This window comes from Nematostella vectensis, chromosome 8 (genome assembly GCF_932526225.1).
Source record: "Nematostella vectensis chromosome 8, jaNemVect1.1, whole genome shotgun sequence".
Lineage (NCBI taxonomy): Eukaryota > Metazoa > Cnidaria > Anthozoa > Actiniaria > Edwardsiidae > Nematostella > Nematostella vectensis.
Window position 1 is genome coordinate 7,773,765 of NC_064041.1, and position 15,725 is coordinate 7,789,489.

General features: G+C 42.5%; 1 protein-coding gene across 1 annotated transcript; it reads right to left on the minus strand.

Annotated features, from left to right (window-relative positions):
* Nucleotides 1–20: 20 nt before the first annotated feature.
* Nucleotides 21–15,385, minus strand: LOC5505715 (protein SCAI). The gene is made up of 18 exons (XM_001626416.3): nt 15,239–15,385; nt 14,832–14,901; nt 14,713–14,738; nt 14,540–14,626; nt 14,198–14,296; nt 13,865–13,961; nt 13,587–13,685; nt 13,065–13,136; nt 12,621–12,707; nt 6,717–6,839; nt 6,127–6,234; nt 5,007–5,085; nt 4,814–4,913; nt 4,136–4,217; nt 3,759–3,831; nt 2,482–2,658; nt 1,984–2,084; nt 21–1,231 (listed from the first exon to the last, which is right to left on the minus strand). Exons 1-18 carry the CDS (start codon nt 15,346–15,348, stop codon nt 1,082–1,084), a joined length of 1,740 nt encoding a protein of 579 aa, XP_001626466.2. The 5' UTR covers nt 15,349–15,385; the 3' UTR covers nt 21–1,081.
* Between the last annotated feature and the right edge of the window lie 340 nt (nt 15,386–15,725).

Below are 15,725 nucleotides of genomic sequence, written 5' to 3' on the forward strand. Positions count from 1 at the left end.
TGGTGCTCCCCACAATAGTGTTCTCTCCATCCTTATTTTTATTGGAAATGAATAATAAATGCTTGCTTTATCAGAATCGAAACAACTGTTAGGAACAGCAGGCACCCACTCCCCCCAATTGTGCTTTGTCATGGCACACAGCTGTGGAGGGAAAAGGGCGGTTGAGGTAATATTCCTGGCATACTTCCTTCATCAATTCCACCACTCCGAATAAAGAAACGGTCCATTATGGAAACCTTTGCAATAAATTCCCAGCCTCTCCTTATCCTAGAACAGTGCCAGCTCTGCTTCTAGGATACTTGAGCATAGCTCGATATAGCTCAATATATTTACAATGTGTCTGCTTGATCAGGGTTCAGAATTTCTGGTGTTTGCCGGCACTTTTTTTTCTGTACTCCCCTTTCATAATTTGGGGATGAAGGCTTTATTTCGCCACCAAATTTAAACAGCCGGAAGAACCTAGCAGATTGAAAAAAAGTTATTTTTAACCCTGTTAATGCATACACACCATAAGAAAAGGGAGTAACAAGTTATTCTTATGTCATAATCATGTGACGACAATTATAAAAATGTAGTGGAAAAATTGTTTGCCTCCCTCCGAAATTATCTCGGATTAAAAAAAAAAACATTTGTGTTTAAGGTTTTTCCTCTGAACTTGGAATTATAGTAAGATCTGAACTCAGAGATATAACCTTAAGCACCGAATTTGGGGCTGGCTTGAAAGAGAAAAAAAAAAACAATGAACGATTGTTTTGTGTTAAATTCCCTACAAGAGCCATCATAATCAGCCAAATATATAACATCCCCATTCCATCTACCATACACATTATGTTGCACACAAATGCAAAAACAGAGTAGCTATGCAGCGAAAAAAAAATGTAAAACCTAATTCTATTTCCAGATATTCTATATATGGATTCTATTTTCAGTCGCTACCACTGTTGGAAACGTCTAAATTTTGATGACTTCTAATCAAAAGTGATTAAAACATTGCGTTAGGTCATTTTCTTAATATTTTTTTGGGACGCGACTTGCTTTACAAGTGTGACCTGGTGACAGCGACGATAAAAAAGAATCGTCCTCAATCAAAAGGCGGCGCTTCGCCGACTTCGTAGAATAGACTCCGCACATCTAACATGGAGGCGAGCTCAAGAACCTGTTTCTCGACGCCACCATTGATGAGGATCTCCGTTGGAAGCTTTGGAAAACACTTCGGGTAATATTCGGAACCCTGAGAGAAAAAGGTTCAAATTAGAGACCAAACATTTGATATTTTCACGGGTTGCACTGGGGCCGGCTCTTTGCAGCGGCGTAGTCAGGATTTTTAACAGGAGGGGGCCCAAAAGGCCCGGTGAAGGCATTTTCTCCTGTATTTCAAATAATGACTCATACATTTACTGTATTTTTGGCTGCTAGAAGGGAGGCCCGGGCCCCCTGGGCCACCCCCCTGGCTACGTCCCTGCTTTGTCTGCTTAAATAACCTCTGCCAGCCGCCATTTTGTCATCCTAGTAAAAACTTTACTTTGTATTATACAAAGTGCGAGAAAGCATCCATTTTCATCGGCTCATTTTTGGGAGCCAATGCGATATTTTCGATTGAATTTGGTACATAAAGTATTAAACTTTTCTTTTATATGGTTATTTCGGGATTGAGTGCCTTCCAATATTAAAGCCGCATTGTCACCAGTTTACTTTACCGGTCGATTACCTAACAATATCCGATGATTTTTAACGGAAAACGCGAAAAATATTTCAAAATATTGAAAGCAGTGTGTCTATTGGAAGTCTCTTTGAGGATGTAATGGATAATTTAGAGCGGATGGCCTGTTAAATATCTCGGATTCTAATACTTTTTCTTGTCTTTTAACGGTTGAGGTTTCCGTCGGACCTCCGGAAGTAAACGGTGACAATGCGGCTTTAAATGAAAGCAATAACAAAGGTATGGCTGACAAGGGCAATTATTAGAGTCAATCCATCCATCACCTTGAATGCCCGATGAAGGTGCATGGCGTAAAAGCAGAACACGTAGCGAAGAATCAGCATCTTCATCAAGTCATCTTCTAGAAACTTCTGGAATGTCAAGTCTGAGAACCAAAAAATGTCACATGCATCAACATTATGCTTTTAGAACAATTTCGGGAGAAGTGTAGAAACCCGCTCGTAAGGACTAACGGGATTGGCTTGATTACCTCATTTTTCTATTGTATCTTCGTTCTATTGTTTTGTTTCCCACTGTTTTGTCTGTGGTGCATCAGTCCGATGTGGTGAAATCTTTTGATAGCTTCTTCACGAGCCAATTTCAGCGCTGACTGATCATAAATGTGTCCCTCGGAAAAAAACTTAAGGGGTCGTGGAACACTCATTATTCATTGGCCACTCACCGACAGCACGTGACCAGTGGTGGAACACTCATTATTCATTGGCCACTCACCGACAACACGTGACCAGTGGTGGAACACTCATTATTCATTGGCCACTCACCGACAGCACGTGACCAGTCGTGGAACACCCGTAAGATGTCGCCGAGAATGCGGCGGATTTGACGCTGGCAGCTATCCCATATGTCACTGCGAAGGTCGGCGATGCTGCAAATATAGCTGAATGCCACGAGGGGACTGTACAAGAACATTGTGAACAAGCTCCCCTTGCGGTTTAACTCTGTAAGAATATAACAGCAGGGGCGATGTAGCTTTTTACTGAAGGGTGGGGGGTGGGTTAGTCTCTGTGGCAAAGGAGGTATTTATTTATTTTTTGTCACATTTGGCTTTCTGACTCACACAGACACAAAATATACCTAAGAAGGCAGTTTTATCAATAAATTTGCTAAACCGCAGGAAAACATGTGCGTAAGGGCATGCACCTTAGAGGAAAGCTCTATATGGAATTTTTTTACACCTATTCATTTCCTTTAGCCCCAAGAAAAGGGGGATTTTAAAACCAGGGTTGATAATTAAAAGCTACCACACTATTTGTTAGCGTGGGTGTAAGTTTGTATTTACCAGGGTTGATAATTAAAAGCTACCACACTATTTGTTAGCGTGGGTGTAAGCTTGGATTTACCAGGGTTGATAATTAAAAGCTACCACACTATTTGTTAGCGTGGGTGTAAGCTTGGATTTACCAGGGTTGATAATTAAAAGCTACCACACTATTTGTTAGCGTGGGTGTAAGCTTGGATTTACCAGGGTTGATAATTAAAAGCTACCACACTATTTGTTAGAGTGGGTGTAAGCTTGGATTTACCAGGGTTGATAATTAAAAGCTACCACACTATTTGTTAGCGTGGGTATAAGCTTAAATTTACCAGGGTTGATAAGTAAAAGCTACCACACTATTTGTTAGCGTGGGTGTAAGCTTGGATTTACCAGGGTTGATAATTAAAAGCTACCACACTATTTGTTAGCGTATGTGTAAGCTTGGATTTACCAGGGTTGATAATTAAAAGCTGCCACACTATTTGTTAGAGTGGGTGTAAGCTTGGATTTACCAGGGTTGATAATTAAAAGCTACCACACTATTTGTTAGCGGGGTGTAAGCTTGGATTTACCAGGGTTGATAATTAAAAGCTATCACACTATTTGTTAGCGTGGGTGTAAGCTTGGATTTACCAGGGTTGATAATTAAAAGCTATCACACTATTTGTTAGCGTGGGTGTAAGCTTGGATTCACCAGTTTTCGGGCGAAAAGCCACCATTTTGAAACGGGGCGTGGCAGTGATTCTAGCCTTACTTTTTATTACACTGTGGTGCGCGACTCACCTGATACCGCTACGGGAGCAGAGGAAGAGGACATCAGACACAGCAGTGGTTGGCCAAACAAATTGGGGAAGAACTAAACACAAGAAAAAGAGAAGAATCTTTGATGTATTTAATTTCAAGGTATCTCCAAAATGTTGGTGCCTGATGAAATGTGTGTGTTTATGTTTTATTTAAAAGCGGCCAATAAATAGTTGTGAGAAGTGAGCCAATTAGAATACAAGAAACGCAATGACTGATTGACATGAAGTTATTTAGCCAACCAGTGTGGCAAAAGAAAATGCTTTAGTGCCTACAACACAACAGGATCCTTTCTAAATCTTTTTCATGGTGCTCACAGTAGCACACATAGGCACACTTTATACATTTGTAAGCTTCACCTTGAATGCATGGCTGGAGGGACAATCAACAACTACCAGCAGAGGTTTTCTTGTCAATGGAACCACATCATCTGGATATAAGCTATAGACGAAATAGAAATCATCAGTACAAATCAGCAATTTTGAGGAAGACTTCAGAATATATCTTGCTTTGTACATTGGAACACTGTTAATAAGAATCCCACGGAATGCCCTCCTCTCCCCTGTCCACATGGATACGGAATTTGATGAATCAGCAACTTTATCGTTGCGGAAACTGCTATCGTGCACACGATTACGACGATTACGCAGGCGAATCCGCAACTTTTAGAATCTGCAAACCAAAGTGGATGAACGAAATGATTACGCTACGAATCCGTATACGTGTAGACGGTAGAACCGGAACTTTTTTATGACGATGAGGTCGAGATCACCAACTTTAAAACGGCTTGGGAGAAACCAACCAAGTCCCATTTGCCGCTTTATGTAATTCTAAGTATTAATGGAATAAATTTAAAACAGCCCTGGGTACTAGGGTGAATACGGAGTAAATCCGGAATCAGCGGATACGTGTGGACGGGCAATAACGATTCGATTACGCTACATGTGGACAGAAAACTTTTCGATTACGGAACGAAAAAGTTGCGGATTTATTTGATCCCGCATTCGTGTAGACAGGGCCTAATAGATTCTTCATACCAGTGAGCCTCTTTAGTGTTCGTGGGTCGTCGCTTAGCACCACCTTCTTCGTTACCAGTCTTTCGCTGTGATGTTAAGACCCCACCTTGCTCATAAGGGCCTTGAGAGAGAAATATTGAAATACATAGGAACGAATTGCTTTTGTCTTTCATTTAATTTTGTTCATACCAGTTTGCATACATGTTGAACATACCGTCATCACCTTGACGACTTGACCCCACACAAGCATCACCCGATACATACACCATCAAGACACCATTAGTGGGCAATTCCTAGAATGACCAAACACAAAAAGCTGGCTATTCCAAAAACTAAACACAATAAGCTCGTTATTCCTGGAAATACCAAACACAATAAGCTTGTTTTTCCTAGAAATACCAAACACAATAAGCTTGTTTTTCCTAGAAATACCAAACACAATAAGCTCGTTATTCCTAGAAATACCAAACACAATAAGCTCGTTATTCCTAGAAATACCAAACACAATAAGCTCGTTATTCCTGGAAATACCAAACGAAATAAGCTCGTTATTCCTGGAAATACCAAACACAATAAGCTCGTTATTCCTGGAAATACCAAACGAAATAAGCTCGTTATTCCTGGAAACACCAAACACAATAAGCTCGTTATTCCTGGAAATACCAAACACAATAAGCTCGTTATTCCTGGAAATACCAAACGAAATAAGCTCGTTATTCCTGGAAATACCAAACACAATAAGCTCGTTATTCCTGGAAACACCAAACACAATAAGCTCGTTATTCCAGGAAATACCAAACACAATAAGCTCGTTATTTCTGGAAACACCAAACACAATAAGCTCGTTATTCCTGGAAACACCAAACACAATAAGCTCGTTATTCCTAGAAAAACCAAACGAAATAAGCTCGTTATTCTTGGAAATACCAAACACAATAAGCTCGTTATTCCTAGAAATACCAAACGAAATAAGCTCATTATTCCTAGAATAAGCAAATACTCATTCTTGGTAGTTTCTAAGTTTTAGTCTTAAATTTTAAAGTATTAAGTGCTATAATTAATAAACTTTTTTACATCTTTTCTAGGGCAAATATCCAAGGATCATCTTTCTTTATTTATCTTAAAATAAAAAACTCTAATGAGCCCCAGAGCCTTATGGGCGGTGGGGGAAGCATATTTGGAAAGTTGGGCCTCAAAATGAAGGCTCATGTTATTGTAAGAAATGATTAAAAAGCTGAACAGTTTTTAATTATTTTCACTCCCTTCAAGTACCTTAAATACCAAAATTGTTTTTCAGTCTATGAACAGATTGTATGGGACACTCCAAGCTTTACCTTAAATCCAACAGACAGGAACACGTGAATCTGTGCAAAGGTTGGCTTGTAAAGTAGGTATTTGTGAGGGTTGGGTCGTTTGGGATTAATAGATGTCTCTGTGGAGGACTAACAGAGAAACAATGTTTAACAATAAACACAAAATTCTTTACTTCACCATTTTAAGCATCTCCAGATACAGATGTTTAAGTCATTTATATCTATACTTGACACATCTGACCCAGATGCCTGGGTTCTCCTGTGGTTCTCCTCTCCTTTACACTTGACCACCTTTACACTTGACCACTTGATTATAATTATAAAAACACTATGCTCTGCCAGTGAGCCATTTGACTTGGGAGACTTAACACTGATGCATGTACTAGAAGTGAACCTTACAGTTTGATGTGTGGCTTTCCTGTATCTCATCTCTTACCCTATCCTTTGGTATTTGATTTAAAAAGAGACTTGACCAAATTGTATGACTATTTTTGGCTCATCTCTTAACCTATCATTTGATCTCACCCAGATGCATAGGCTTCATGTGGTAAAGATCTCTTACACCTTTTTTGACCTGACCCAGATGGCATAGGCTATGATTGATCACTTACCCTATCTTCTGGTAGTTCTTTGGACATGGACGTTTCTAGAGTTCTTGGGGGATTCTCTTCTGGTTCTCTTTCAAGGGCTTGTAGCATGCGAAACATGTCTAATGTGAGTTCACTAAACTTCACCTGAAATAAAAGCACAAATCCAGCCTCTAAGCCTCAAGGGTGAAGTATTTCAAGCCTCCATCATAAAGGTTGGTATACAGAAATAAGGAAGCAAACAACTATTGCGCCAGTTGAATAAGACCACAAACTAGGACACAACTTGGAAACGCTTTAATCAACAGAGAACCAAAGCCAGTATCGTAACACAGCAAAAACAAGATGGCGGAGAGAAGGCAGGATTTGGTGAACGTAACATAACTAAGTACCGCTGACCGGTACTGGCGTGACTTCCTTTCTTTCTCTCTTATACTATCTACTGTAGAGAAATCACACAACTAATGTCTTTCACGGCGTACAATGTAAATACGATGGACTGATTAAAGGATAGGACTATAACAGTAAGCCTAATTGCTAGCATAGTTTATACATTAAGCCCTATTTAAAGTCAGTGATAAAGTCGTCATCTCTATAACGTAAGGGAAGGTGACGCTCGCGGGTAGACCTCCTAGGTGGGGATGTGTCATCATCTTGAAGATTGGAGGGACAGTGACTGGAGTCCATAGCTCTCGTCTCAGAGGCGTCGGCATCACTTTGGGGTGGTACATCCCGGGAAGGTGGATCAGTTATCGCTGTCGGTATATCTGGTGGGGCTGGGGGCGGAAGCCTCTTGGTGGCCGGAGTGTCATCTTCATCTGCGGAAGAGTCACAGTCATAGGCTGCAGTCGGTGTCTTGTCCGGTACTTCAGATGGAACCTTGTAGCAATCTGTTTTTTTTACTCTGTATGACGTAGAACGTAACTGCGAGCCAATAAACTTTCTGATATTACAGAAGCCTCCTTCAGTGTCTACGACGAGATATCTATCTCGCCCTCGGGTCTTGTTCCTGTCGGGATGCAGGTAAATGAGGTCGCCAACAGTGATTGCTGTGGATGGGCGAAAGTCTGCGGTGGGCGCTTTAGATTTCTCGCTGTACGCGTGGTTAGAATTCCGCTGGTCGTGCTGTTTCTCTATGAGGGTTTGGTCTTGGAAGGGGAGTTACTGTTGGAAAACTGGTCACGCTGAGTCCACATTTCCCTCGCAGACAGACCACGTAATCGGATGCGGGCGTTGAGATTAGCTGTAGCGACTGCAAGTGCTACTTCAGAGACAGGGCCCCCTAGTGGGTCAAGCTGTAGGATCTCACGTTCTAACTCTTGTACTGCCTTTTCAGCTACCGGGTTCTTATTGACGTTCTTTGCGCGTCCAATTTCGAGGACTAATCGATGGTGTTGCAGGAGCTTGTCTTCCTTTAGCGCTTGAAATCCTGGGGCTGGGTCAGTGCGAATGATGGCGACGGGACCGTCGAGGGGACGCATCTGCACGCAAAGACGAATGAGAGCATCGCGAAGGGTAGAGTGTTGCTCATTGGTTAACAGTAAGCTGGTGGTGTACGAAGTCACGCACTCTCGTACAATCAGGATAAACTGGCGTGACCGACGTATGACGTCTGCTGCGAAAGAAACTCCAATGGCGTCGGGCGGGTCGCAAGACGACTGTTCTATACGTGCTTTGCTGCTTGTACGGAGAGAAGCGCAATGGTGGCAAGCTTGAGACACGCGAACGATGGCCTTCTCAAGATCAAGGGCGAACAGATAGCGCTTGGTGGCCATCTTGAGTTGGTGACTTGACGGGTGACATAGCTGAATATGTAGAGCTGTGAGTACGCCGTCAAGAACGCGACGTGGAACAATGATGCACTCACGGCTGGGCGATAAGGGTGTTTCACGTTTTACGACGAGTAAGCCATCCTTGGCGATGGTGGCGACACCAAGATATCGTTTGACGTCTTTGATGTTTGTTACCTTTTTCGAAGGTCGGGTGCCCTGTTTGAGGTGGGAGTGAGTTCGACGTAAGTCAGGACACTCGGACTGAATCGCGAGCCAAGCTGATCGGCTAGTGAAAGGGAGCCGCTCGTTGCCATCAATGACGTCCTGAATTGATGAGCGCCTGACAACAGAGTCCCCGAGCTGTTTGACAAAGGAACAGATCTGACAGGCTTCATCTTCGCACGGTGGAGCGTTTCGACTTGCGAAATCTGAGGGGAGAATGGAGGACCCTGATACGTGTCTGACTGTGGCTTGGTACTGACTGACTGCAGAGAGGAAGGTCGAAATTCGTGGGCTTGCGGAAAACTCGCCGCGGCATAATTTCTCGTACGCCTGTACGCAGGGTTTGCTGTCAGTCAAGATGGCCGCTCGGTGATGAGATTGTATTAAGTAGGGGCTGAAATGTCTGGTAGCAGAGGCTATAGACAGTGCCTCAACTTCGCAGGGCAACCAAGACGACTGTGAACCTTTTAGCTTGGCGCTGTAGAACCCAGCGAGGTGTAGGTTGCCGTTACGTGTGATGTAAAGTGTGGCGCCGATTCCTGGGTCACGCAGGGCGCCATCCGTGACAATCCATAGGAAATCCTCAGGTCTTGGCAGGGTGATGACGCGGGTGGAAGAGAGGGCCTTCTGGGCATTATAGAAAGCCGTATGTAGATTGTCAGTCCACTCAATAGTATCTCGTGACTCCCGGCCAGCGACAATTTCGTCGAGGGGTGATAGAAATGTGGAGCACTGTGGTACAACTCGTGAAAGTACCTTGTATGCGCCAATAAAAGAACGCATGCGACCAACGGTAGTTGGGGTTGGACATTGGGCTAGCGTAGCAACTCGGTGGGGGCTAGCCTTCAAGGTGCCTGCACTCCAGATCCATCCAAGAATAGTAGTGGTCTTGGGGTTGATGATTGTTTTGGAGGCAGACAAGCGAAGATTGCATTCGTGAAGAGCCTGGAGGGTTCTTTTCCAGTTGCTGAAGAGTTCATGTGGGGTGTTTCCTCCACAGTAGAGATCATCGGCAAGCTTGACAACAACGCCTTCAGCAAGAAGATCTCCAAGGACGCGGCACATTAGTTCTTCTAACGCAGTTTCAGAACCAGGCATACCCATTGCACAACGGGTGTAAACTCTGACACCGCGAAAGGGAGTTGCGACTCCGCAGTATTTCAGAGAGTCTCTTGACAGAGGGATCTGATAAAATGCACTGGTTAGGTCAGTCGCAATGAGGTGATTCCATTGGGCGATTTGGCGTAATGTTGAATCGACGTTTGGCATTAACGACGGTTGAGGTTTGCTGTATCTTCCAACATCAGCAAAGGCTGTTACAAGGCGTGAACCTCCATTCGGCTTGCGGACTAGAAATGATGGATTTAGATATTCCACGGAGATGCCTACGTCTTCTGGGCGTTTAAAGACCCCCTGATTCTCCAGTTCATCAAATTTATCTTGTAACTCGAGAAGTTTTTCACGTGCATATTGGGGAAGGCGCCCTTTCCGTTGGGGGGGTTCAACAGGCCCCATGTTGACTCTGGCTTCGAAGGGGCCTACGTGGCCGTTGTAGCCTTCGATATTAGCGTCAAACACCTGGTCGTATTCATGGTGGAGGGCTTTGAACTTGGCTTTGATATCTGATGGTAGCAAACTGTCAGGATCTAGAGAAACGTTTGCTGAATGAAGGGTGTCTGTAGAAGGGAACGCACGGGCTGGGCTGGTCGTTGTGACGTTCGATGGTTCGAAAAGTTGGCGGACTTGACAGAAGTGCTCGTTACGTTTGAGTGAGCGTGGCTCCGATGTAAGGTTGGGAATACGTATTCTTCCGGCTATGCTGGTAACGATGCCAGGGGGAGGCCAGACAGCAGATGGTTTTACTCTACGAGCGCTCGGCGCGTCGGTACGAGGTTCAAGTGCATACTCGGCATCAGTGGGTGTGTCGTCCGGTAGTGTGATTTCAAGAAACTCGCCTGGCCAGACTGTTGCGTTGCGTGGTGGTGCACGGAGGACGGTTACAAGGCGTGCCGTGGTCGAGGTGAGGGTGGAGTGGTGGGCTCCATAAGTGTAGATGGTGTTGTCTCCAAGGATAATCTGCCCTTTTGCAGGTCGGACCGCAATGTCATTTTTCTCCATAAAGGGCGTGCCGGCTAACACTTCTACGTCTAGGTTTTTTCACAACGAGACCTTCAAATGAGAAAGACTTATCTGCCCGGGTGAAAGAAAGGCGCGTTTCACCAACAACACGTAACTGGGATGAGCCGTCGGCCTGGCTTACGGACTGAGAGCTGGTTGTAATATTGCAACCGAGGCGTGTCGCGGTGGAGAGTCTTATCATGTTGCCTGTGGCACCGCTGTCGACGGTCATTCGTACGGTATGGTGATTGTAGAAGACGTCTAGATATGGTGACTGGCGGGTCTGTATTCTGAGGACGACCGCGTCATGGGCAGTGTGTGCAGGGGGGTCGATGGACTCAGTCGAGGGCATTTGGGCGTGTGTCTCTAACTCAGAGTCATTGTCGTCGAAGATGTCAGCGATTTGTCTTGCTTTAATCATATAGCGCCGATCGCTATCTGGGAGAAATTTGCATTCGCTTAGGAAGTGATGAGTATCCGACCGATTAGCCTGACTGCAGAGTGGGCATACCTTCGAGGAGCGGGGCTTTCTTGATGTGGTCTTGCTATTTGGTGCCAGTTTCCACTGATTGTTGTGGCTTGTGGCAGGTTTCCACTGATAAGTGTTGCTGACGGCTGAGCGAAGGATCTTTGCCTCATCGGACGTGCGAATTTCCTCTAGCAGGGAGCTCAATGCCTGAGAGATTTCTGGTTTGATCGATGCGAGAGTCCTAGAACGTAGCTCTGTCCCGTACCGTTGCTTAACAAGGCGAGGTAGTGATGGGTGAATAAGCCTCAGCCAAGTCAACACTATGAGGTTTTCTAGTGTTGGGGAAAGTTCCTCTTCTTCTGTTACTTGTTCGCCATGGTGAGTTAGGTTATTGGGTTTGAGGAGGGAATCCTCGGCGAAAGCCATAAGTCTTTGAAACAGGTCTTCCGGGCGCTCGTCGGGCTCTAGATGGATGTCGACGAAATCTATGAAGTGTGCACCAGTTACTTGAAATCCAAAATGTTGTCGGATCGCCTGCCAGATAAACTGTAGAGATGTAGAGTTCTTAACTAAAGTGTTTCTCGAAATAATAGGACAGTAGTTTGCGATTTGTCCTAGCATAAGTTCTAAAAAGTTCACCTTCTGTTGGGCAGTGAGGCGTTTTGATTGCTGAACGGTTTCATCATCATCGGTATAGCCACGGAGAGGTTCGGTCTTTGTTTTCTTTTTCCATGTAGCTCCATCGGCAAGATAAGTTGAGAAATTTGTATCGAGAGACAGCGTATACATCAGGTTTTGCTTCCAGTTTTCAAAACTGGTGATAGTTTCGGTTTTAGATAGGCTCCATTGTTTTGGTGCTCTGTGAGTAGCAGCCATTTCTTCGGTAAATAAGTTGTGCTGTCACAGCGGCGTTTGCTGTTCTATTCTGTGATTTTTTTTGCGAAAGAGACGAAGGGACGAAATCCAGCTGCCACCACGCCAGTTGAATAAGACCACAAACTAGGACACAACTTGGAAACGCTTTAATCAACAGAGAACCAAAGCCAGTATCGTAACACAGCAAAAACAAGATGGCGGAGAGAAGGCAGGATTTGGTGAACGTAACATAACTAAGTACCGCTGACCGGTACTGGCGTTGTGAAAGTATGGCTACAGGTATGACTGAGGCAATATGGACAAGAGTGAAGAATTTTGCACAACAATATGATAAAAAATATTCAAATCTTAATATTTAATCTTAATCTTAAATCTTGATTAAAATCTTCTGAATCACATGAGGCAAATAAGGTAATCCTAATACTAGACATAGCCCAATATTATAATAATAGCAGAGACAAATTTCAATACCTGTTTTTCACAGTTGCCAATGATGATGATTTCTTGTAGCGACAAAATTGATCCACTTGGAGGGCCAGTGTGCATGCTGGGAATATCCTAATGGAACAATTTCAGGGAAGAAATCATCCAAGCAGCATTGGTCACAGCCTTTCTTGGCGAACAGACACAGCAAATGCACTCAAAATAAATCAATGTCTTGCCCACCCCATGCAAGGCTGTTGCCCTTGACCCTGTTTGTTCAATAGAAATCAGGGCTGGGGGTTGTTTTGGGTGGTAAGTTAACAAATATTCTTTTTTGGGAGGGGAGGGGGGTGGGGAGTTATGAAATTTTAGATGTGCTGAAACACCCCTCCCATCTTGTTTTGTGGCTGAGATCCCTGCTGGGGTCAGAACTGCCAGCTTAATTAGTCATTGGTTGATTGATTGCTGTCAATCACCCACCTATCTACTCACCAATGGCTTCGTTCTATGCGATAACATGACTGGTAGAACATCAGGCGTCATTACAGAGACAAGGTTATCAGCCTGGAATGGAATTTTATTCCCACAATAGCAATATATTTTAAGCTACTTCCTCTTTATAAGGAAATGGACAACAGGTATGTTCCGAGGGGCTATGCATACTGGTGGGGAGATGCAGATGGGCTACAAATTGAGGCAGCGATGTATGAGGGGAGGGTAAGAGGCTTATAGTAAAGAAGGGAACTAGATGTATGGATAAGGATGGGTGTGTAGCCCCTCAGCTGCCATAGAGCAGTGTTGTAGAAGATGGCCAGATTTATAATCATTTTACCAACAACCAAAGTATGTATCCCTCCCAATTATGGGAAGCAGTATAAAATTTTTGTTCAGGGGCAGATCTAGGGGTGGGCCAAGCAGGCCACAGTTCATCCTTTTTTCAGATATTTAGCATCCCCCACTCTTTTTTGGATCTGCCCCTGTTGTGTGCAAAACAACCAAATGAATTGTTATTACCTGTACAAATGCAGTAACTTCACTTATCACAAGTCTCCACTCCTCATCATCATCTGCATCATACACTGTAACATACTCCTCCATGTAATGGGTGAATTCCTAACACACACAAAAAAAACCTCACTCTAATATGACATCCCATAAATGCCCGCTTGCTTGTGTGTTGTTTGTGTGTGCAAGCATTTGCTTATTTCAGTTTACGCCAAAACAGAACTTCAATATGATACTAGACTTGCTTGCCCATGGGTCTTTCTAAAAAGAAAATGTTCTGCATTTACCTGGACAAGTTCCTTAACCAGATCCATCTTGTTAAGGAGAAGGCAGACAACAGTGTAGCGTGCATAATAGCGAAGCTTTTTAACCATCAGATCAGGCCTAGTAGAGATACACCAGGTAGGTAATAATAATAAAATAAATTAAAAATAATAAGTGATAAATAAATAAAAAAGTAAAAAACAAAAGCAACTTAAACAAATTAAAATGTGGTTAAATAAATATGAATGAGAGAAAAGCACAAGCTTATATTTTAATCACAACAAACAATAGCAAAATAATAATAATAATAATAGAAAAAGGAAAACAATATAATAGTAATAAAACATTTAGTTTACTTTTCTTCTTTGCTGGCTTGACTGTAGTATGCGCGTGAACGGATGGCAGAGTAAAATGCGAATGACTCTTGAAGGTGATTTGTCTCACTTGTGCGAAGACTGATGGAAAAAAGAGTTAAGAATTACTATGTTGGTGAGGGATAGGGGGTAGGGGCTCACACTTATGGACAAATGATGTATCACACTTCTACCATCATGATCACCATTTCATATTTAAATATTTCAAATAGCATTACTATGTCATGTAATTGGTTAAAAATAAATATTCAAGATTATAAATCAAGTAACTTATTATCAAATAATGGTCATACAAAACATAACAAAGAACTCTGGGAAACCTACTAATAGTGATAGTAAAGTTGTCCAATTTTTGAGGCAATCTCCCCAATTTGCCATCTCTTCAAATGATAATGCTCGTCTAGTATAGTTCTGTGGCAAAATAAATCCGTATTTAGTTTTTTGTCACCTCTTTTTTGTGTACTATATTCAATTGAATACTTAAAGCATTTGATCACCTGTTTTGTTGCTGAAATTTCCATAGCTGAAAACCCAATGAAAAATTAGGCCACAAATCAAACACAGCGTCTTGAGACCCTTTAAAAAATAAAATCAATAAAAACATATGCATACTTACCCTTGTATAAACGTCAAAAGTTTTTCCAAAGTGAGTTTGCCAGTGTTTTCCGCCAAACTGGGGAAGGTCTCTGTAATATTTTAAGTATATTTAAGAATATTTTAATAATAAATTATTACTTTAAAATCACTGGAGACATCGAAAGAAAGAAGTTAACTTAATTTATTTATTTAAAAACTAAAAAAACTTTTAAAAGTTAAAAGGTATGCTTTAAGAGTAAGTTGAATTCCATGTTTTTTGTACAGGGGTAAGGAATGAAATAGTGTACGAATATATCGACACTAATAATAAGGTTTGGGTCGAACACCTGGATGTCCCAAACTGAAATAAACACCAGGTAAACAAACCAAAAAGAGCAGTAGAAAGGAATGGTAGATCTAATTAATCAATTTAAACAATGCGTTCACCTTAAAGAATTAAAGAGAAGTCTTGATTTTTCCAGCAAATGACAAAATTCGCTCACAATCTTTTTTGGTTCGATGCGTGTTTCTACTTCGCCGTTTACATCGGCCGCCATTTTGTAATACCGCTGGTCCCGTTATCGCGGGGTCCGAAGAATGGGATGGGGAAAGGGGTATTTTTCTTCTAATTTTTTTTTTGTTTTATAGTTTTTTTTAGCTTACACAGAACGCATTTTTTTCAGAATCTTGCGCACAATTGTACTTTTGCCTTTTTAACAAAAAGTTGTTACGTATAGCGCAATTCATATTTAGAGCTCGAGAAAACGGTATCGAAACGTTAGACATTATTATTAAAAGTAGATCGAGTTTAGTTTACAGAGTGATCTATACTATTTGACCCCTGACTTTCAAGACCCCTAGTTAGCCTCACCTTTTTTGTTTTCATTCAATAATAAAAGACAAATGATGTGATGAAATCTGGAATAGCCATGAA